This window comes from Cherax quadricarinatus, chromosome 83 (assembly GCF_038502225.1).
Source record: "Cherax quadricarinatus isolate ZL_2023a chromosome 83, ASM3850222v1, whole genome shotgun sequence".
Classification (NCBI taxonomy): Eukaryota; Metazoa; Arthropoda; class Malacostraca; order Decapoda; family Parastacidae; genus Cherax; species Cherax quadricarinatus.
In genome coordinates this window covers 5,351,749-5,373,829 of record NC_091374.1, presented here as the reverse complement: position 1 = coordinate 5,373,829, position 22,081 = coordinate 5,351,749, and the positions used below count along the sequence as shown (strand labels likewise).

Below are 22,081 nucleotides of genomic sequence, written 5' to 3'. Positions count from 1 at the left end.
CAGCATCAAGGAACCTCCATTGAAGGGTTGTAGATATTATGAATGATGCATAAGAGTATGCAAAAGTATGCATCCTGGGGATGTCTCAAGTCACACCATTAGTTTTGGTTATGACAATGTGTTTAAGGTTGTCAAACTACTACTTAACACTTAAATTTATTAGAAAAGGATATCTAGAATTATACATTTTTTTAATTTTAACATTTTGTAAGAAATAGCAGTACCTTCAGAAATTCTTAATAAATTGACAAATAACATCAAATGCTTTCCAAGTCAGTCACAGTTTATAAGGCTTGGGAAAAAGAAAAGTCCTAGTTATGGGTCCCTTATGTATGTTACTATACTCCGATCAGATTCTCACTAGTTGACCCACAGTCTGTTCATTACAATTTGAGTGTAGGGCAACTAATTATCAGATCATAAAGTTACAAAATATGTATTTAAGTAAAGCTTGAAATGGACCCACAACTGGGTAATTCTCAAACTATTTTTGAAGAACCAGTAAACCACTTACTTATGAAAAATGAGCAACAATAAGTCATAAAACTGAAAAATTACAATGAAATGATTAACCACATCAAGCTTTTTTTAAAATTCACCATTCCAGAATGCAATTTTAATCAAGCCAATATATTTTTTTTAAAGTACCAAGTTTACATATTCAACATACCTACATGTCTTTAGTACCGCATACAAAACCCTTGCTACAATACTGTACCCCCCCTACCATAGGCACACTGATATGTCAGACACGACTGAATTCTCAGTTGTAACTTGGCCTTTTGACTATTCTGTCATTAAATAGGTATGCAAATACTGTATCAATTTATTGGAATTTCATCAAGCTCAGTGACTCTGCAGCTGCATTTACAAGAAAATTAGTCAAAATTATTAAACTCCAGTGCTTGCATACAAATGAGAAATAAATATAGGTAACTAAAGCATTCTGCCTCAAAAGATAACTCCAAAGAGCAAACTTGAAAACTTTTTATATGTACATGTAATAAAATTAAGGTCTATCACAGAATTTAACAGTTATTTTAACGAGACACCTGTAGTTAAAGATGTAAAACCATTAAAAGGGAGGTTTTTTTGTTGTTACTGAATGTCCCACTGCATGACCTCCACACAGGTTTCACTCTTTTCCTAACAATAGGTGCTGCATTCTACACTGTACCATTCGCAGTGACTTACCCCAAGTTTGGCTCCACTGAAAGTTCTCACTATGCTGGTTTACCACCAGTGGTGACTAATTTCATCGTATCAATTTAATGCAGTGTCACAAGTACAGATTCTTTATTATTCAAGAACTTTATATACAAACTTAGAATTCTGCAAAATGTCATAAGACCTTCAAAAGGATTATCAGAGGTATATTAGTTGAAAGAAGGCTCCTAACTTTAGATGGTACTAGACTGAGTCATAAGCCAACCAGCATTTAATACAAAGTTATAGGCAATAAGGTAGCAAAGTTAACAGAAGCCAACCGAGGAGCAATAATCACATCGTATGTAAATCTCTGGAAATGGAACAAAATATTAATGTGCATTAACTTTCGGTGCATCTTATACAATAGCCATCGTTCCTTTGACGAAACTCTTAGCAATGTTCCAACTACCAGTGATTTTCTTCCAACCAAAAGAAAAGTTTCTACACGACGCTACCAACTCACTGCAGGGCTCGAATAACAGGAAAGCTTACACACTGCACTCGTCACCTCATTATATATTACTCAGTTCCACTACATTACACAGCACAATGCAGGTACATTTCATTTACACTTCACCTTTACAGAGATGATAAAAAAAAAATAAAAAAAAAAAAAAAAAAACAGGAGGGGGTGAAATGAATAATAAAATTTTTTGTTCACCCAAACCCTCTTCCCCCCCTCCCCTCCTTCATTAAGAAAAAATGAATTTTGAAATTCAGATATGGTTGACAATTTATTGCAAAATTATAAACCACCCACTATATGAGTAAAATTATAATAACTGAGTAAATATCAAAGAAAGCAAACATTTAATATCATTGCTTTTAATAAACAAGGCAACAATTAACATGAGCAAGTGCATAAGTATGAAGTTATGCAAAGTTCAGAAAAATTATAACTGCTTTTCTTTTTTTCCAATTTATCAGTTCATTTTTTAATTTTTTTTTTACAGAGCTTCACAACTAGTACTACATTGGACTGACTTTGCATTTTAACTGCAGACCATTAAATTTCTGAATTTTTGATAATGGAAATGAAGCATCTCAACAGCAAAGCAATTTAATGCTTTATATATAATATAAACTTGTAAACCATTCAGTGCCAAATATCCAAATTGCTTTCACACTAAATACAGTAAATCAAGGTAGCCATTTAGTATTGCAGCATCTTCTAATATGGAAAATGTCATGCTCATCTGGAAATGCCACCTCTTCCTATATTTCAATTGCAAAATAAACTCATCACCACAAATGTGAAGTAGCTCAGCACAGAATCTGATTATCATGCCTGTAAAACATGTATAAGACTGGAGGCTATGTAACATTGTGGGGGTCAGACAGTAAACCTGTTCTTGGCTGTAGATCCAGACTTAACCATTGTGTCTGTATGAGCTTGAAAACCAATGCTCACATGCCGAGGGATGTTTAGGCGCTCCTTCAGAACATGCCTGTTAAAAAAAATTAAAAAGTTACAAGAAAAATTTGCTCCAACATTAAAACTGCATCAGCAGGACACACACACACTAACTCTTTCACCACTGTGACCCCTGAAATTAAAAGTGCTGACAGTGTCACGATTCCAAAAAAATTCTGAAATGGTAGAATCTTTTTCTGAAGCTAATGCAAAATTTGATGGAAAACTTAAGGAATTATGCAGGTTTGACACAATTTATGTATCTATGATTTCACCCAACTGGAGTTTTATTTTAAGCTAATTCCTTTGCTCAATTGGACCCAATTCCTACCCAACTCGATACTATACCTTCCATTCTGTTGAATGCAAGAAACTGCCCAGTCAATGGGCAATTTTACGCATCAATTCCAATTTAAAAAGGAGTAAAAAAATAGTGTAGGCATTCCAGCCATAAAAGCAATCTTTCCTCTGTTCATTAACAATTAAACTGTCTGAACATACATCTACTTTTTTTTTTTACATGCTTTCAAATGGAGAAAATCAAGGTCGGAGCGCTACGCGCGTAAACATAGATCTCTGTTTGGACACTAAGGGTTAATAATGTCCTCAGGCCTCTTCTATATAACGCTTGCCTTTCATTTTGAATCAATCATACAAAAATCAGTTTTTGCACTATTTCTCAGATAAAATACAAGCAAGAATTAGTTGTTTGGGTTGTCCAAATAATCAAAGCAGAACTAGTAAAAACCATGAGACCAGTAGGGAGAGGCCTACATTTCCAACACTTTGAGACCTATATCAAACTACTGCTGGTATGTCTTCCATTCTATCAAATGATACCAAGAAACAGCCAATAAAACCATCCTAGAAAACATCTCCAAGTTATTTTAAACCAAACACAAAATCAGACTTTGCTTTTCTAATCATGCACTCTGTGGGATTTTTTTTTTTTTTTTTTTTTTTGCACAGAACTATGCACACCCACTGCACAGACCCATTCTTTCACCTAGGTTAAAATTTACTGCTCACAGTATGTTTGAGGGCACTGTGCTTAAGAGAGATTTAAGTGAGTGGAACTGGCATCATTAACTTGTATCTATGTAAGGGACTGTGAAAGAATTAACATAAAAAGTAGCACCTCCATGTGTTAAAGTGCAATAAACCTAGTCTTAATATTTCTAAGTGTTACTTACCCAAGCAAAAACCACGTGATAGCAATAGACAAAGTGCAGTCTGAAAGAAACACGAGTTGGGAAGAAAATAAAAATAGAGGAACCATCTTAATGGGATGTAAACAATCGAGGTTCTCACAAGGTGAAGACTGTAATGGCTATGTCAAACATTTAGATCAAGGTAGCAAGGCTGATAGCCAGCAACTGCTCAAAGAGGTACTCTGTCCTCCTATACACAGGTGAAACTGAAACCTGTTTTGCATCTCCAAGATTGCTGGTCATTTCTTTATCTCATGAAGGTTGGTGTAAAACTGGTTTATGGGGCACAAGGATCGACAGAAAATCATGAGATTAACAAATAACGATACCTCAAGACAATGCTATAACTAACATTTAACACCTTAGAGCAGTTTTTTGAGTTTTGAGAAATAAAATGTAATGTCAAAACTTGCATTTGTGGTCACAGTGGGGCCCATGCTAACCTCCATGTTGTGTATAGAAATATACCTATTTGGATGAATCTTTTTAGGGCCCGCACTAGCCTGAGAGTTTCAAGACTCATTTGCCAAGGGTTAAGCCTCACCCAGTCTGTGCTATTTTTTTTTTTTTAATTAACCAAGATCTCATAGCATCAAGAAAAAACAATGAAATCCAATAACAATTTTTTTTAATTTATTAGGCACCATACATCAAAAAGCCAACTGCCACAGATGAACAACAGAAATCTTATAACTGCAAGCTGACACTAAGAGGTAGTCACTAATTGCTTGACAACAATCTAATACCATGGAAACTGGCAATTTTGCATAACTTTTTTTTTTTTACAAGAAGCAATGAGGAGATAAGTTTGTGATTGGCAAAATAGTAAGTCACAGAAAAGCTGCTGCTTACTGAAATAAATATGACACAAAAACTAACAGATGAAGACACATGTGCAATACCTAGGTATCTTTACTTCAGACATTTTGCCAACCAGTGGCTTTATCAATCAAATACAAAGACACTGGGTGACACAATGTCTCCTCAAGAAAGATACTAGTGTTTCACATTATATTCATCTACATGGCAATTTTCCTAATATTACAGAAAGTTTACATTTGAGAAAGCTGTCATGAGGATAAACTATACACACCATAGGTGCGAGGACAATATGCACGACAAATCGCTACTAATAGGTTTTCAGTTTTCAGACTCAAAATAATGTCAATGAATGGAAGGACAGTCATAAAATGGGTATGAGAGGTCAGCATTACCCATAGAAAGACTGGTTTGCAAGTAGTGTTTTGTGTTGTGCTTGGTGGATGAAGGATCAAACCTGCACCCACCCTCCACTGAATGATCCCAACAGTTTTAGCACTTCACATAAATATATACTGCTCAAAGTGGCTGAGATGAAGAATGTGAGCATTATTCCTGTGTTAATGGAAGAGTGAGGAACGAGAGGATGCAATCAGACAAAATGTTACAGGGTATATACAGGAAGGTAGATAAGGATAGGCTCTTTACTAGCTTTTCAACAAAAGGAGGCATGGTTAGAAATTACACACCAAAGTGAGCTATAGATATATTAGGAATACAACACTGCTTAACTGCTCAAGATAGTGTACTTGAACACAATATAAAGATTGTAAACATCAATATTTTTCTTTGAATGTTTAAGGGTTACATCAAATTTCTGAAACTCTTCAACCATACAAGTAAAATTTATTTAAAAAACTTTGTAGTGGCTAACCCTTGAACACAGTTTAAGGGATCTATGGCATATACAATATATATAATTAACATTAAAGAGATTTCTATAGTATCCAATGTTACTGTTGGGACTACCACAAGAAAGTGAATGCATTACTTTGTTTTAATTTAAAATCACGTATAGTACTAACAGACAGCATTTAGAATGATTATTAAAAAAATAAAAAAGATAACTTACCCAATTTTAAGAATACTCTCATTTTTCTTAGCATCTGCAGTCCACACGCCTATTTTATCTCCTTTGCTACGTACGTTTACAACTGCACCGCAAACTTCATCACTGTGATCCTCGAATGCTTCACCAACCATCAACAGCAGCTGAATTTTTTTTTAAATTATTAACATCACAATGAATAATATAGCAAAAATCTGATGGTGGAGGAATGGTGACAGTGCATAAGAATTCTAATATGTACAGTGGACCCCCGCATAACGATCACCTCCGAATGCGACCAATTATGTAAGTGTATTTATGTAAGTGCGTTTGTACGTGTATGTTTGGGGGTCTGAAATGGACTAATCTACTTCACAATATTCCTTATGGGAACAAATTCGGTCAGTACTGGCACCTGAACATACTTCTGGAGTGAAAAAATATCGTTAACCGGGGGTCCACTGTATTGTTAAAATTAAGCAGTATTTTGTTTGAAGCATGAGCAGTGCAACATTTCTAAGAGATTCTGGAGATCAGACTTAGTTCTAGAAATGTGAAGTACAAGAATGGTGGTGATGCTGCTGTCTGGAGTTAATTTGAAATGTGATGTCCACATTTCTGGCATGTCAACTAATGAATGAGATATGGTAAATGTGTTTCCTTCTTTGGGTCACCATATCTCACTGGGAAACAATAATTAACACAGCAGTATGTCCATGTATACAAGCCTCAACACCAAACACTGCCATGCAAATTATGAGAACATAAGAAGAGAGAGGGTACTGTATGCCTGGTCATGGACCAGGCTGCGGGAGCATTGATCCCCGGAATACCCTCCAGGTAGACTCCAGGTATAATAGCACATTATACATAAAAAACTATTGAGTTATATAGACATTTACAATAATGTGTTGGAAACACTGAGAATTTGTGTTGGATGAGATAGTATGATACCCACATACAGGATCATAAAATGACTATATAAAAATGATAACTCTGCACCATCAACAAGAGACCAAGACACCAGTTGCAGGGGGGAAAAAAAATAGTAGCATTTCTTCATAAAAAGAGTTGTTGACTTCTGTTATAAGATCCAAAAGGAAGACATGCAATATGTTACAACTAGTGAGAACTACAAAATCATATTTAAAGTGGGAGTTATGCAGTGATCAATGTAACAAGCCCCCTATTTGGAAAACTACAAAACCAAAATTAATATTTCAACCTGAATTAGAGGCCTTTTTTAACCCTTAAATGGTCCAAACAGATCAACGTTCAAATTCGTAGTGCTACAAAAGTAGATCTACTTTTTTTATATATTTTCAATAACAAAAAAAAAAAAAAAAAAAAAAAAAAAAAAAAGGTAGATAAAAGTTTTTTTACACGTTTTCAAATGTAAAACAAAAAAGATTACATTTTTTTACATACTTTCAGATGTTGAAAAAACGTATATATACGTTTGGACCATTTAAGGGTCAAGTTCTATTTTGCAGATGTAAAACTTTCAGCATTTTAGGGTTCTCTTAGGTTTTTTGCTAGATGGTATGTGTGAATTCTTTGATTGCTGGAAATATCAGTCTCAAATGGTCCAATGTTTAAATGAACCGCTCTACTTAGAGAGAGAAAAAAAAAAAAAAAAAAAAAAAAAAAAAAAAAGCCAAACAACCATGTTCAAGCAATTAATAAAACCTGGCAAACCTGCAATAAGTACATAAAAAAAACTTAACCTAACCAAATCTAAACAAAATTTATACCTAACTTGATCATGTTCATTTTATTAATTTACCCTCACTAAGTACAGTGGTACCCCGAGTTTCGTACAGCTCCCAATTTGAACAATTATGTAAGGGTATTATTTTAAGTGCTTTTGTAAGTGTATTTTTGGGGGTCTGAAAAGGACTAATCTAATTTACATAATTCCTTATGGGAATAAATTCGTTTGGTATCGGCACTCGAACAGCCTCCTGGAACGAATTATGGCCAAAACTCAGGGTACCACTGTACTTTAAGTTAAGAAAAAAAAAGTGTACTTCCTGATTTATAGTTTGAACTATAAAAAAAGTATACCTGATAATATAGTATCAATAATGAACATGATGTAGGTACAAAACAGTAAATGGCTTTGAGACAACCCATTACAGTGGAACCTCTGTTTTCGCCATTAATTCGTTCCAGAAAATCTGATGAAAACCAAATTCGACGAAAACTGAAGCAATATTTCTCATAAGAAATAATGTAAATCCAATTAATCTGTTCCAGACACCCAAATGTATTAACAAAAAATACATTTTATAGAGAATAACTGTAGTTTTACATACAGAAAACAATAAGAAATAAATAAAAAGGACAAATGAAATGGATAAATGAACATTTAACATCGCTTTTACCTTTATTGACATTATCTCTACCACTATCACAACCACTACCACTACCACCCTCTACAAAGGTAGAGGGTGGTAGTGATATTTCTCATCAAAACTTTGCAATTTATTCCACTTTCGTACTTTGCTACGAGTTCTTTCTTGAATTCTAGTGCGTTTCTCACCTTCTTCATCAAAGGGCTGGCACTCGGAACTTTCTTTGACCCCATGGTGGCTTATTTAGCAGTTGTACTCAAACAAGAACAAAAAACAATGTATTACAAAATATTTAGGATGAACGTGCTGGGTAATGCTCACTCAACGAGAAACAAAGCCAGACTAACTCAGAACATGTGGGATGCTCTGTGTGGGTACCGGTAGGCGGACACATTGGTACGGCAGACCACTGTCAACTCGACGACAACCGAAGTGATGAATGAAAACTGGGGCAAAACTTTGACGAAAAAAAGTCGTAGAAAACCGAATTCGACGAAAACCTGGGCAGATGAAAGCCGAGGTCCCACTGTATATGCTTAGAAGTCTAACAAGTTTCCACACTAGTTTAAATATTTATTTTGATTTAACCCTTTGACTGTCGAAGGGCCAAATCCTGAAGTTGCTTCTGGTGTCGCAAAATTTTCGAAAAAAAAAAAAATTATTTTTTCTTATGAAATGATAGAGAATCTTTTCCCGATTGTAAAGACACCAAAAAAACGAAATTTGATGGAAAACTGACGGAATTACGCTCTCGCGAAGTTAGCGACTTCGGCGATATTTAAAAATCGGCAATTTCGCCCACTTTGAGCCCTATTTTCGGCTAATTCCGTTATTCCAGTCAACCAAACTCATAACTATTTCTTCAGAACTCTATTTTTTCTATCGATTGAGTACAAGAAACTGCCCATTTACCGATTTCAACTACCCAATAACATGGTCAGAAATTTGCAATTTGGCCAATTTCACGAAAATTAAAAAATACGACAATTTCAAAATAAGGTCCAGAATGAACAATGCAGACATTCCTGGCTCTAAAATAACATTTTCTTTGTTCATCAGTCATGTCTCCAGGTCCCTGTGATATTACTCTTGCTTTTTATTTTGAAATTTTATTCAAACAAAAAATAGAAGATTTACTGTTATGCAGACTACTGCAATACTGTAATAATTGTAAAAATTACATCAACCCATTCATGACTGCGTATTAGAATGGCTATTTGGACATTTATTGGACAATGACATCATTTGTTTACTTTTGAACATCGGCAAAAATCAAACATTTCCTGTACTTTCTGCTCCATTTCCAGGTTCTTTTTATAGTAAAATTAATCAAAATCACCTCCATTTCTATAATATAGTTTCCATTCTATCAAATGAGACCAAGAAAATGAGAATACAACCACAAATACTATACGAAAATAGACCACAAAGTCGGCATTTTAATTAAAAAAAACGGTCGGAGTTTTTTTTTTCTCATTATGCACTGCGTGCTCCAGGATTTTTTTTATGTGGTGCACACTGACCACACAGACCCATTCTCTCACATGTGGGCCTACTAGCTTTCTCCTGCCTGATTTGAAGCCGCTAGAATTTATGAGTATATATACGTCAAACACGGTACCTCGCAAACGTATATATACGGCCGCGACAGTCAAAGGGTTAATGATGCACCTACTTAGGTTTTTCATTATTTTTTTTTTTTTTAAGTCGGCTGTCTCCCACCGAGGCAGGGTGACCCAAAAAGAAAGAAAATCCCCAAACTGAAAATACTTTCATCATCATTCAACACTTTCACCTCACTCACACATAATCAGTTTTTGCAGAGGTGCTCAGAATACAACAGTTTAGAAGCATATACAGTGGAACCTCAAAAATCGAAAGTATCACATATCGAACATTTTGAAAATAGGACCATTTTTTCGGACAAACCGTGTCCCTATTATCGAACGCGCCCCTATTTTCTGACCGCCGGGTACGGGACCTGTCTGCCGCCAGCGTCCCCGCGCAGGCGCCGTGAGCAGTCTAGCTTTGTTTATGCTTGAGTGAACACTAACCTGTGCTCTCATTCACGCATTTTATGATTATTTCGTTGTGTTTAGTGCTTGTGGGACTGTGAAATAAGTTGCCATGGGCCCAAAGAAACTTGCTAGTGGTACCCCTGTGGTAGAGAAAGTGAGAAACATCATAGATGTGAAGAAGGATATAATACAGAAGTATGAGAGTGGTGCGAGACTTGTTGAGCTTGCCAGGATGTATGGGAAAAACAAGTCGACCATCGGCTCTATCCTGTCAAAGAAAGAATAAATCAAGGAAGCTGATGTTGCGAAAGGTGTTAATATAGGGAGTGGATGAGGTGCCTTCTTCAAAGATTAAGGAGATTTGTGCCAAGCAGAATGATGTCCAAATGTTTGTGCAGAAGTACCACCCTGAGCAAGCTGAAACAAGCCATCTTTGCAACAAGTTCAGTGACAGAACCATGTCCCATTTTAGGGAAATGTTAAAGAGGCACCAGAAACAGAGGACTGTGGCCAGTTATTTTGTGAGACAGGGGTCCAGTGACTCTCAAGCTGGTCCTAGTGGCATTAAAAGACAGAAGGGAAGTAACCCCAGAGAGGGCTTTACCTGAAGTCCTCATGGAGGGGGATTCTCCTTCCAAACACTAACCCCAACTCCCTCTCTCCTCCTCCCTATCTTCCAGATGCCATCACCAATCTTCAATAAAGGTAAGTAAAAATGTTATTTTATATGTATTACTATACATAATTAAAAACTATAGTATTTGTTGTATGTAAAACTGTAATTAATCTCTATAAAATGTATTTTTTGTGTGAATATTTTTGGGTTTCTGGAATGGATTAATTGCATTTCCATTATTTCTTATGGGAAATATTGCTTCGAATTTCAGACTTTTCGAATTTAGAACTAGCTCCTGGAACGGATTAAGTTCGATTTTTGAGGTTCCACTGTACGTATAAAGATACACATGTCCCTCCAAACTGCCATTTCCAGGACTCAAGTCCAGCTATATAAAAATAACCAGTTTCCTTGCATCCCTTCACTAAATAGTACCCTGCTCACACTCCAACAGCTTGTCAGGTCCCAAATACCATTTGTCTCCATTCACTCCTGTCTAACATGCTCACACACGCTTGCTGGAAGTCCAAGCCCCTCGCACATAAAACCTCCTTGACTCACTCTCCAACCTTTCCTGGGCCAACCCCTACCCCACCTTCCCTCTACTACAGATTTATGCACTCTCAAAAGTCATTTGTTCCATCCTCTCTACATGTCTGAACCACCTCAACAACCCCTTCTCAGCCCTCCTGATATTAGTTTTGGTAATCAAACACCTCTTCCTAATCTCCAAACTACGGATTCTCTGCATTATATTCACACCACATATTGCCTTCTCCTAGTTGCAACATTCACCACCCATGCTTCACACCCACATAAAACCATTGGTATAACTATACTCTCAAACATTCCCCTCTTTGCATCCATGGATAAAGTTCTTTGTCTCCACAGACTCCTCAGTGAACCACTCACCTTTTTCCCCTCGTTAATTCTATGATTCATCTCGTCTTTCATAGATCTATCTGCTGACACGTCCACTCCCAAATATCTGAAAACGCTCACCTCCATACACTTTCCCTCTGTGATACCCAATCTTTCATTACCTAATTTTTTTGTTATCCTCATCATCTTACTCTTTCCTATATTCACTTTTAATTTCCTTCTTTTACATACCCTACCAAACTCATCCACCAACCTCTGCAACTTCAGAATTTCCCAAAAGCACGGTGTCATCAGCAAAAAGCAATTGTGACAACTCCCACTTTGTGCTAGATACTTTATCTTTTAACCCCACACCTCTTGCCAACACCCGAGCATTCACTTCTCTTACAACTCCATCTATAAATGTATAGAGCAACCACGGTGACATCACACATCCCTGTCAAAGGTCTACTTTTGCTGGGAAATCTCCCTCTCTCCTACATACTCTAACCTGAGCCTCACAAAAGCTCTTTCCTACTTTCAATAACCTACTTCCCATTCCATAAATTTGCAACATCTGCCACATTGCCCCCCCTTATCATATGCCTTTTCCAAATCCATAAATGCCACAAAAACCTGTCTACCCTTATCTAAATACTGTTTACCTATATGTTTCACTGTAAACACTTGGTCTACACACCCTTTACCCTTCCTAAAGCCTCCTCATCTATCTGCTATCCTGCTCTCCATCTTATTCTTAATTCTTTCAATAACAACTCTACCATTCACTTTTTTTTGTGTGTGTGTGTGTGTGTGTGGGGGGGGAGGGGAAGTTTCAGATATTTTGCAAAATGTCAATACCATATTAGCTTTAGTTTTTTAAGAATGAAGATAGGATAAATTACAGTAATTAGTGTCAGAATAAATTCGGATTAGCAATGTTACCAGGTATACTCAACAGACTTATTTCCCTATAATTTTTACACTCTATTTTGTCCTCTTTGCCTTTATACAAAGGAACTATGCATGGTCTCTGCCAATGTCAATCCCTAGGTACCTTACCCTCTTCCATAATAAACATTAAAAAAAGAACAACAAACTCCAAGAAAAAAAAGCCGTGTTTATAGCAGGTGTCCAGTGTTTGTGTTGTCAAATGAAAGTAATAACTATCCATATCTGTACTCACCACCTCCATCCAAAAATTATCCAGCTCTGAAGCGCGCTGCTGTTTGTTGAGATTAATGAGCCAGCGACCTCCTCGACAATTATGCTCATCTTCCCACATGGGTTTTATACCCTGCTTAAACATGGAGTAATCACACCCAACTTTCAAATGAGAAGCAGGTTCAATGTGATTGTATAACCTGTAAATACAAACCAAAGATAGTATACCAATAAATGAATTCATATTTTTTTTTTAAATGCAAACACAAAACACAGATGAAGCAACAATCTGTCAAATTTTATAATTCAGATACTAACCACAGCAAAAATCTTTTGCCTCATTCCCTCTGGAACCTCCTCATGTACACTCATTCCTAGAAAAGTGCTGAAAACCTTAGAAGAAACACCTCAGCATGTACAAAGCAATGTAGAAAGGGAGAAAATGCAGAAAAATTCAAAGGTGATTATAGTGTCATTACACTTGTAAATCGTTGCTTCACACATGGCAATAAAATGTAGCTCCAATGATAATGTATGATATTCATTATCCAATGGAAAGTCAAGGCATCCACAAATTTTTATTTCCCAGTTACTATTAAACATATGGTGACTTTAAATACCATATTTATTAGGGGTTGAGCTGAAAACACTAAAGATGCCGAGCTGATATGAGGTACGTACAGTAAACTCTCTTATAAAGCCTTCTATATAGAAATTATTTTTTAAAATGCAACTGAAAAGATCATCGAAAATTGAATAGCACCTACCAATAAGGCCTTTCCATGCACTATTTAATTTAAAATGTACTTTTCAATTGCATTTACAAAATATCACACTACTGAGGAGCTTTATAAGTGCTTAGACTATAGAATACACGTTTATAAAGGGATATGAAACAATATACAAAAAATTTTCTAGTACCTTCAACAGATATAAGAGACTACAGATGTAAGAAAAAAAAGTAGAGCAGAAGGGTTACTAGGAATTTTTTTTACAAGTAGTGGTTGAAGAATGGAATAAACTGTGAGCTGGAAAATATTAAAAACCACTTAAAATAAAAAAAAATAAAAATTCTGAAAACATTTATCAAGACAAGATACCACAAGCATAGCTCTGCTTGTGTAGCTACAAAAAAGTAGATTAATTGGGAAGACTGGTAGTGAGAGTATAGTTTGCCTCATGATGAACAGACAAGGGGATTGAGCCTCTTCTTCTTCTTGTTGGGTTTTAGGGCCACCGACAGCATACGCCGTATCGAGCCCGGCCGTCCAGTGCTAGGAGGGGGAATATCAACCAAAGTGGAAGAATGTCTTGACTAATAACTATGTATCATATGTCTCTGATACGCCCTGAAGCCAGCAGAAAGGAGCAGGTACAAGCCAATATCTCCTGATGGTCCAGAGGGCGAAACCCCTCCCCGCTGAGGAGGACAGGTAGAGTGAAAGTGTGCACCCCAAGTGTGCGCAAGGCCGCACGGAGAGTAGTCCATCTCAGGCTGTGAGGGACACCACGGGCAGTATGGAGAGTCCGTCATCCGAAGGCGATATAGATGAGCCGCCAGTCGCAAGTGCCCGACTCGAAGGCGAGTCAGTGCAACATCCACTGAGCGGTTGGGATGGCGAGCCCAAGGGCAGGGGCCATTCAAAGTTTGGACAGAGCCCAATGCCGAAGAAGAGAGGGAGCGTGCAAGGCCCTCTTGCCACTGATGACGGATTCCCTTCCAAACAGCCCTTGTGAAATCACTGTGGCCCAGGGCAAGAGGGGTAACAGTAGGAAGTGTGTGCGCGGGGGAGGCTGACCGATCTGTCACTTCATTGCCCCAGATTCTAACATGGGCGGGAACCCACTGAAGGGAGATGCTCCAACCTGGGCTCCGCAAGAAGCGCAGGAGGAAAGATTATGTCCGACAAACGAGGACGCGCAGTGATCGTGGATGGGCAGAGCACAAAAGTGCCAGGGAAGATTGAGAATCAGAGAAGAGGACCAATGGTTGTGGGGGAATGTGATCTAGGACAAAAGCCAGAGCCTGGTGAATGGCAAAGAGCTCCCCTGCCAGAACAGAATGAGCAGGGTCCAACCGCCACGTTTGACACGGAGAGATTAGCGAAGAAGGCCGCAGATGTAGAAGGGGGGAGGACCGTGCCGAGCCATCCGTGTAGACTGAGAATGAAGAGCCATATGTAACAGAGCAAAACTCTTCAAATAGAAATGCAACTAACTGAGGGGGTTCCCTGTTCCTGCAGTGCTAATCCAGATGAATGTATCGTGTCAGGTCCAGCCTGGGGGGGTGCCGGAGAGTGGAGAGGGGAGGGAGTCATCACAAGTGCAGGAAGAGTAAGGCAGGACAGGGAACGCTGGGCCCTGGCTACAAAGGAAGGCTGAGCCATACATGGGGGGACAGAGGCTGTCTCCCACATCTGTGAAGAGAGGCAACAGGGGTGAGTACAAGGCAGAGAGGCCATATGATGGAGTCGTAAACAGTTCCTCACTGTCCTCACCAACGAAAGAGGGACTATCCCTGACTCTACCTCCAAGGCTGCGATAGGGGTGGAGGGGAATGCCCCCAGCATATTATGGATGGCTGAATTCTGGAGAATGTCTAAGCGATGAAGAGAGGAGGAAGAAGCCAAGTCATACACCTCACTCGCATAAGTGGGCTTGCTGCGAACCATAGCTATATAGAACTTATAGAGAAGGTCTCGATCCGCCCCCCACTTGGTGCCAGAGATCCGGCGCATAAGTGCAATGTGACGTGCACACGAGAGGTGGAGGGCCGCTGTGTGTTTCTTCCATGTCAAGAATGGTACATCTAAGGTGACTCCCAACCAACAATGAGAAGAGACCAAAGGGATTGGCGTCTGGTTCAATGAGACTGATGGAAGAGTGGGGAGCCGGCGTCTAGTGAAGCATAAGAGCTTGGACTTAGTGTCACTAACCTCCAAACCCCAGGTGGTGGCCCATGATGTTATGCATTGCAGGGCACCCTGAAGTGTTTCCTGTGCTGTCAGTAAAGCTGGGGCACTGCACATAAGGGCCACATCATCCGCATATACCAGGGTATGCACTCCCTGGATGGAAGGGAGATCCGACAATAAGACAGAGAAAATGAGTGGGCTAAGAACAGATCCCTGGGGCACTCCCCGGTATACAGGACAGGGCGAGGACAAAGCACCACCCACTGCTACACGAAAGGTCCTCCCTTGCAAAACGTTGCGCATCCAGCAGAGGGGAGCTCCTGTCAGCCCCATGTGGGCCAGCTTGAAAACAATTGCTGTGTGTGATGCAGAGCCAAATGCTCTGCACAGGTCCAAAAATGCAGCCAAAAGGAACTCCCGGCATTTAAATGAAGTGTGCACAAGCTGTGTAAATTGAAGCAAAGGGTCGAGGGTGGATCGACCTTCTCGGAAGCCACTCTGGCTATCAGGCAGGAGGCCATGTTCCTCAATCCACCAAGAGAGACGAGTAGCCACCAGTCGTTCCAGCACCTTGCCCAAGCAGGGCAGTAGAGTGATGGGCCGGTAAGGGCTCGGTTGGGTATCATCCTTGCCCAGCTTTAGAATCAGAATCAGAAGTGTGTTTCCATATATCAGGGAAGACACCTGTATACCAGCTGGTATTGAAAACCTCCAGCATAGCTTCTGTACAGGAGGGAGGTAGATGTAGTATAAATGAATAGGGTAAGTTGTCCTTCCCTGGAGAATAGCGGGAAGAAAGTTGGGAAAGTGCCCGCTGCAGTTCATGGGAGCTAAGGGAGATGCCAGGGATTGAGCCTCTAACACTCCCATGTGCTAAATAATCCAGAAGGATTTAGCAATTCACATAAATAAAATAACAAATGGGTAATTACACAGGTCTTCAGCAGATTTTTCATGCATTTCTTCTTTCAACAAACCGGCCATATCCCACTGAGGCAGGGTGGCCCGAAAGGTAAAAAGAGTGTTTCTCCTTTTAAATTAATATATACAGGAGAAGGGGATACTTGCCCCTTGCTCCTGGCATTTTAGTTGCCTCTTACGACACGCATGGCTTACAGAGTAAGAATTCTGTTCCACTTCCTCATGCATTACATAGTGTTAAAAAGGATTATACGTGATGCAACCCCACATAGGACAATAAAGCCTAAATGACTTAAGAATCCAGTAAAGAATACCAATATACTGTAGCATAAATTATGCCAGTTTGCATTCAGAAATTTTAACATTAAACTCACGCCCAAAAGTCTTCAATTGTATTGAAGCTGGATATTTCCATCTGACAGTCTTCCCAAGTTCTGTTGTTCTCTATCTTAAAAAACCATAATGTCCATGTGTTCTGTAATGGATGCTTGATCAACATGTCTGGTGAAACATCCTGTTGCTCCTTTACTTCCTCCTCACCCCGTTGCTGCTGTTGCTTGTCATTCTGAAATATCAACATTTTGTTTAATTACATACCAGTAATATAACAATGGAGTTAGGGGGTGAACTAGGTTTCATTTGGGATGAAGGGAAACAGTATGAAATTTTACCTTAATTTACTGGCCAATTGCACTTTAACAATGAGTAAAAACTTCGGTAAAATAGGAACAGCCAAGGGATGTGATAGGAGGGGGGGGGGTGAACAGGGAGGAAAAAATATTAGGGATGAACAGGAAGGTGGAAAAGAACAGTAGGGGCAAACAGAGAGGTAAATATAAGCTGGGGTAAATAAGAATACAAGTAGGAGCAAAGAGGGGAATATAAGTAGTGGGCAAATAAAATAGGGGCAAACAGAGAGGAGAATACAAGTAGAGGCAAATAGGGAGACTAAAAATAGGGGTTAACATTATCACCTTCAATCAACATGTGTGATCCGTGTCAGTTGCACTATCTATGGAATTCTAAACAATAACTGACACAATACAAAATAAATACCCTGATGAGCTTTGCATGTAACAATGTTATCTTTCAGGTTGCTAACCCAGGAGGGTTAATAACTAATAAATTAAAGAAGAAACTTTTTCAAAGGCTGCCTAAATGCCATGTATTCAAACAAACTACAGGACCTTGTTAATGCATTGCAACATTGTAAACAAGACATTTGTGCAACATTTGATTAGGGAAGTCTTCGCTCCTGAGAGCTTTGTTAATACAGAGTCCGAGAGATTATCAGAATACAGTGGACCCCCGCATAACGATTACCTCCGAATGCGACCAATTATGTAAGTGTATTTATGTAAGTGCGTTTGTACGTGTATGTTTGGGGGTCTGAAATGGACTAATCTACTTCACAATATTCCTTATGGGAACAAATTCGGTCAGTACTGGCACCTGAACATACTTCTGGAGTGAAAAAATATCGTTAACCGGGGGTCCACTGTACGTATATACAGGCAGGCCCTACTATACAGCAGGTTAGGTTCTGGGCTACCACTGTAAAACAAAAATTGCTGTAAAGTGAAACAGCCTTTTCTCACTTTCAAATGCATATAAAAGCCTGATAACATCTTTACACTCTCACATTAAGTGAGCAATAGAGCTAGGCCTAAAAATAAAATGAATATACAGTACACACATTACTTACAATATTTTTGTCCTTAGCTTATAGTGATTGGTGAATATATTTATTGTAGGAAGCCTGAATAAATGAAGAATGGGTGTAACTGAAAACCACTGCAATAGTGAAACACTGTAAAGCGAGGCCCTCCTGATATTACACAATTTACTTGACATTTTCTGCACATGAATTCTCTTCCCCAACATACAGTATATTAATATCTCTTATGGTAAGCACTGGACTGATAAAATTCCCAGAAGTGAAAAGTTAACTAATAAAATATTCAAGTGGTGCACAACTGTCTTGTTTAAATATTTATTAAATTGAGTTGGCCTAAAGTTACTGTAAAAGCATTACAATACAGTAATGTATATCACTTTGAAAATAAATTACCATACTACCTTTAAACCTTATAGCTACAAAGTATGATAAAATGATTTTATGTGGTTTGATAGAAATTTTAATATCAAGTGACACTAGTATGTAGCGTAAACTTTTTTTTACTCGCATATATACAGAAAAACATTATGTTTTATGCTGGAAATAAATGATTGTGAATAACTGTAGGAAAAACCTAAATCATCACAATTATGCATACTATTAATCATTATAAATTTGCTTGTAAGCTGATAATGCACCATGAGCATTCCTCTCTCTATGAGATTATATCAAGCACAAGGGAAAATAATAATGATGCTATCAAGGACCCCAATGGAAATAAGTCACTAACTTTTTTGGGTTATCCTAGGTAATCGACACATGGTACTATGTATGATAATTTATATAACTGTATTTATGGGGGCTCTGGTGGCCTGGTGGTTAACGCTCTCGCTTCACACGGTGAGGGCCTGGGTTCGATTCCCAGCCAGAGTAGAAACATTGGACGTGTTTCTTTCCACCTGTTGTCTATGTTCCCCATCAGTAAAATGGGTACCTGGGTGTTAGTCGACTGGTGTGAGTCGCATCCTGGGACACTGACCTAAGGAGGCCTGGTCACAGACCGGGCCGCGGGGGCGTTGACCCCCGGAACTCTCTCCAGGTAATCTCCAGGTAATGTCTACCTGTACCTGAATAAACTTACTATCAAGATATGGTAAATATGCGATGCACGAGGCTGCTGCTGGCATAACACGGCATACTGTTTGAAACTTATTTTTATAAGTAGAAAGAGTACACTTTAGAAATAAACCAGTAACATAGTTGTTTATTATCATTACCAAGTATTATCTACTGTACATAATTTTATGGCAGCACAGTAGGTTTGTTTACACTGTCATATGTACAGTCCTTCACTGACTGAAATGTTATGTGGCCAATAACTGTACTACACTCTTTGCTGACCAGAAAAAAATATGCATAGTATATTAATGTATCTTGATGGATATATACACGTTGCACGTCATAGTACAAAACTCAACACGGATATTATGGACATCTCTTGGCAATGAGATCACGGCAAATGTATAGTATAAAGTTTGGTTACAAAAAATTTCTTTAGGAAGTGTTATTTCCTCCATACAGTAAAAACAGTGAATGACCTTAGTCTTCTGTGAAAATAGTGTACTACAGCCAATAAGTTATTTGGCCGGCAGCTAATTACCCAAATGTAGATACAATATGTAATAAATTGAACTGTCAGATGTTTCATTTACTTCTTACAGGTTTAGTTGTGGACTATATAACCTAATCCAACCCAACCTAACATAACCTGGCTATCCTAGGTAATTTACACAATGTAAAATAATCGTACTTGTGTACCTGTGCCTAAATATACTTATTACTGCTGTGTCAGCCTTTAACAATCTGTTCACTACCCAGGCTGCTGACCAAATACACACTTCCTTACTGTAGGGAGAGATCTAAACCTGTAGTTCTACACTGCCGAGGTAACAATACAGAGTTCATACAATGCCGGGGGGAATGGGAAGTACTGTAATAAGGTATGATCCGAGATAGGGGATGGACAGTTCCAAGGACCCTAGTGGAAACAAGTCACTGATTTTTTTGGGTTATCTTTGGTAATTCACACTATGTATGATACTTGTACTTATAAGTAAGTTTATTTAGGTGCACACACACATATCTTAAGATCAAGATCCTTCACAATCATAGACAATTTACTTAGACATTTAATATACTTATATCTTCCTGGAGGGTGTCCTGGGGGGTCTCAAAGCACCCGTGGCCCAGTCTATGACCAGGTCTCACGGTGGATCTGAGCCTGATCAACCAGGCTGTTACTGCTGGCCACACAAACTGACGCACGAACCACAGCCCGTCTGGTTAGGTACTGACTTTAGGTGCCTGTCCAGTGCCTTCTTGAAGACAGTCAGGGGTTTACTGGTAATCCCCCTTATGTATGCTGGGAGGCAGTTGAACAGTCTTGGACCCCTGACACTTACTGTGTTGTTCCCTAAACCCTAGACCACACACAGGGTAATGTCACTTATTTTTATATTTTCATGTCAATTTCCTCTACTTTACTCCATTAAACATTCTAATCGTCTATTTAAATTTCCACGACTTGACATAATGTGTTCCATTCAAGGTCGGTGCCTTGATGCCGGTGAAAGGCTCTTGATCTATGGAATTGAAGCCACCTTTTCCCCCCTTTAAAATACTTACACTATATCTGACCTTTCATCATAGGTAATTTAAACTACGTATGATAATGGTACTTATGTGTACCTGTGCCTAAATAAACTTGATTTCTGTACCTATCAATCCCCCCGGGCACTAGAACCCCCACGGGTTTAGCGCTCCATCTCGTTAATTTAATCCGTAATAGCCAGCAGGTAACATTTTTACATAAATATTACATCAAGTATAGTGTTGTACTTCCTGGTAATATTGCGTGTTACAGCTGCTGTTATCTTCTTCAATAATTATTATTATTATAATCAAACAGAAGCGCTAAACCACAAGGGCTATACAGCGCTGTTATCTTCCTCAAACATTGAAACTTCAGCTCAAACAACAACCTTTCTTATCACCTTAATACGTAATTAACTGTATATATCCTGGGGTAATGAACTGGGAGTGAAGGAGAGACGTGAAGTCAGGCTGCGGGATCGTGAAAAACCACCCAGAGTTGAGAGAGGAGAGGAAAGAAGGTCAACTTCTGATGTAGCTCAGACCCGGTAGGAGGCTGTCACGGCCATTATTGCCTCTCCTCAACACCCCGCCGCATTCCAATGAATGAACATTCACCCAGAAATATTCGAGGGAAAATCCCCGGTGGTTGGAGTGAGCGGGAGAGGTCCAGGGAGGGCTAAACGAGGGTAACATCTGCCTTACATACCTCCATCCCGTCCAAGCCATCAGCCGCCATGTTGCACTCTACTTGGAGCGCCTCCAGCACCTCACTCCGAGCCTCGACATGCGCAATTTTAACAATTTCCTATACAAAACCTGCCCATTATGCCCTCTGCCCTTGCCATGACATCAGCAACATCTCGCTGGATTACTACACGTCCCTGGTGGTGTTTCATAAGGGAGGATATGAGAAATGTAACTGGTTTCTGTCAGTCTCACTTCTGCCACGTTGCCCTCAGAGTGGAAATTATTATTTCCCATTTACGGGTTATCCTAGGTCACTTCTCCATAATATATCTCACATATATCATACTAATAATGATGTTCTCAGTGCAAACATTATAATAATAAAAAACAACGGCCTGTATAAAAAATCTATATTTACCCAGAATAAAACTGCTATGACTCTCGTATCTTCCAAGGGAAGTAAGTAGGTGCTAAGTTTCTTTAGGTACAAATACACATAAATACTGTTACATAAATTATCATACATATCAGCCTATGTATAGATTACCTAGGGTAACCCAAAAAGGTC

At 38.8% G+C, this 22,081-nt stretch overlaps 1 protein-coding gene across 3 annotated transcripts; it reads right to left on the bottom strand.

The window, feature by feature from the left end:
• Positions 1 to 143: 143 nt before the first annotated feature.
• LOC128702186 (eukaryotic translation initiation factor 4E-1A) lies at positions 144 to 21,690 on the bottom strand. Of its 3 annotated transcripts, none has more exons than XM_053796285.2 (5): positions 21,533 to 21,690; positions 16,928 to 17,118; positions 12,740 to 12,917; positions 5,726 to 5,865; positions 144 to 2,657 (listed from the first exon to the last, which is right to left on the bottom strand). In XM_053796285.2, the coding sequence occupies exons 1-5, from the start codon at positions 21,560 to 21,562 to the stop codon at positions 2,543 to 2,545; spliced, it is 654 nt and encodes a 217-aa protein (XP_053652260.1). In that variant the 5' UTR covers positions 21,563 to 21,690; the 3' UTR covers positions 144 to 2,542. The 3 variants fall into 3 exon arrangements, with proteins under 3 accessions (XP_053652260.1, XP_069958861.1, XP_053652261.1); XM_070102760.1 differs by having other exon boundaries at positions 21,442 to 21,567; XM_053796286.2 differs by lacking the exon at positions 21,533 to 21,690 and adding an exon at positions 21,225 to 21,379.
• Positions 21,691 to 22,081: the final 391 nt, after the last annotated feature.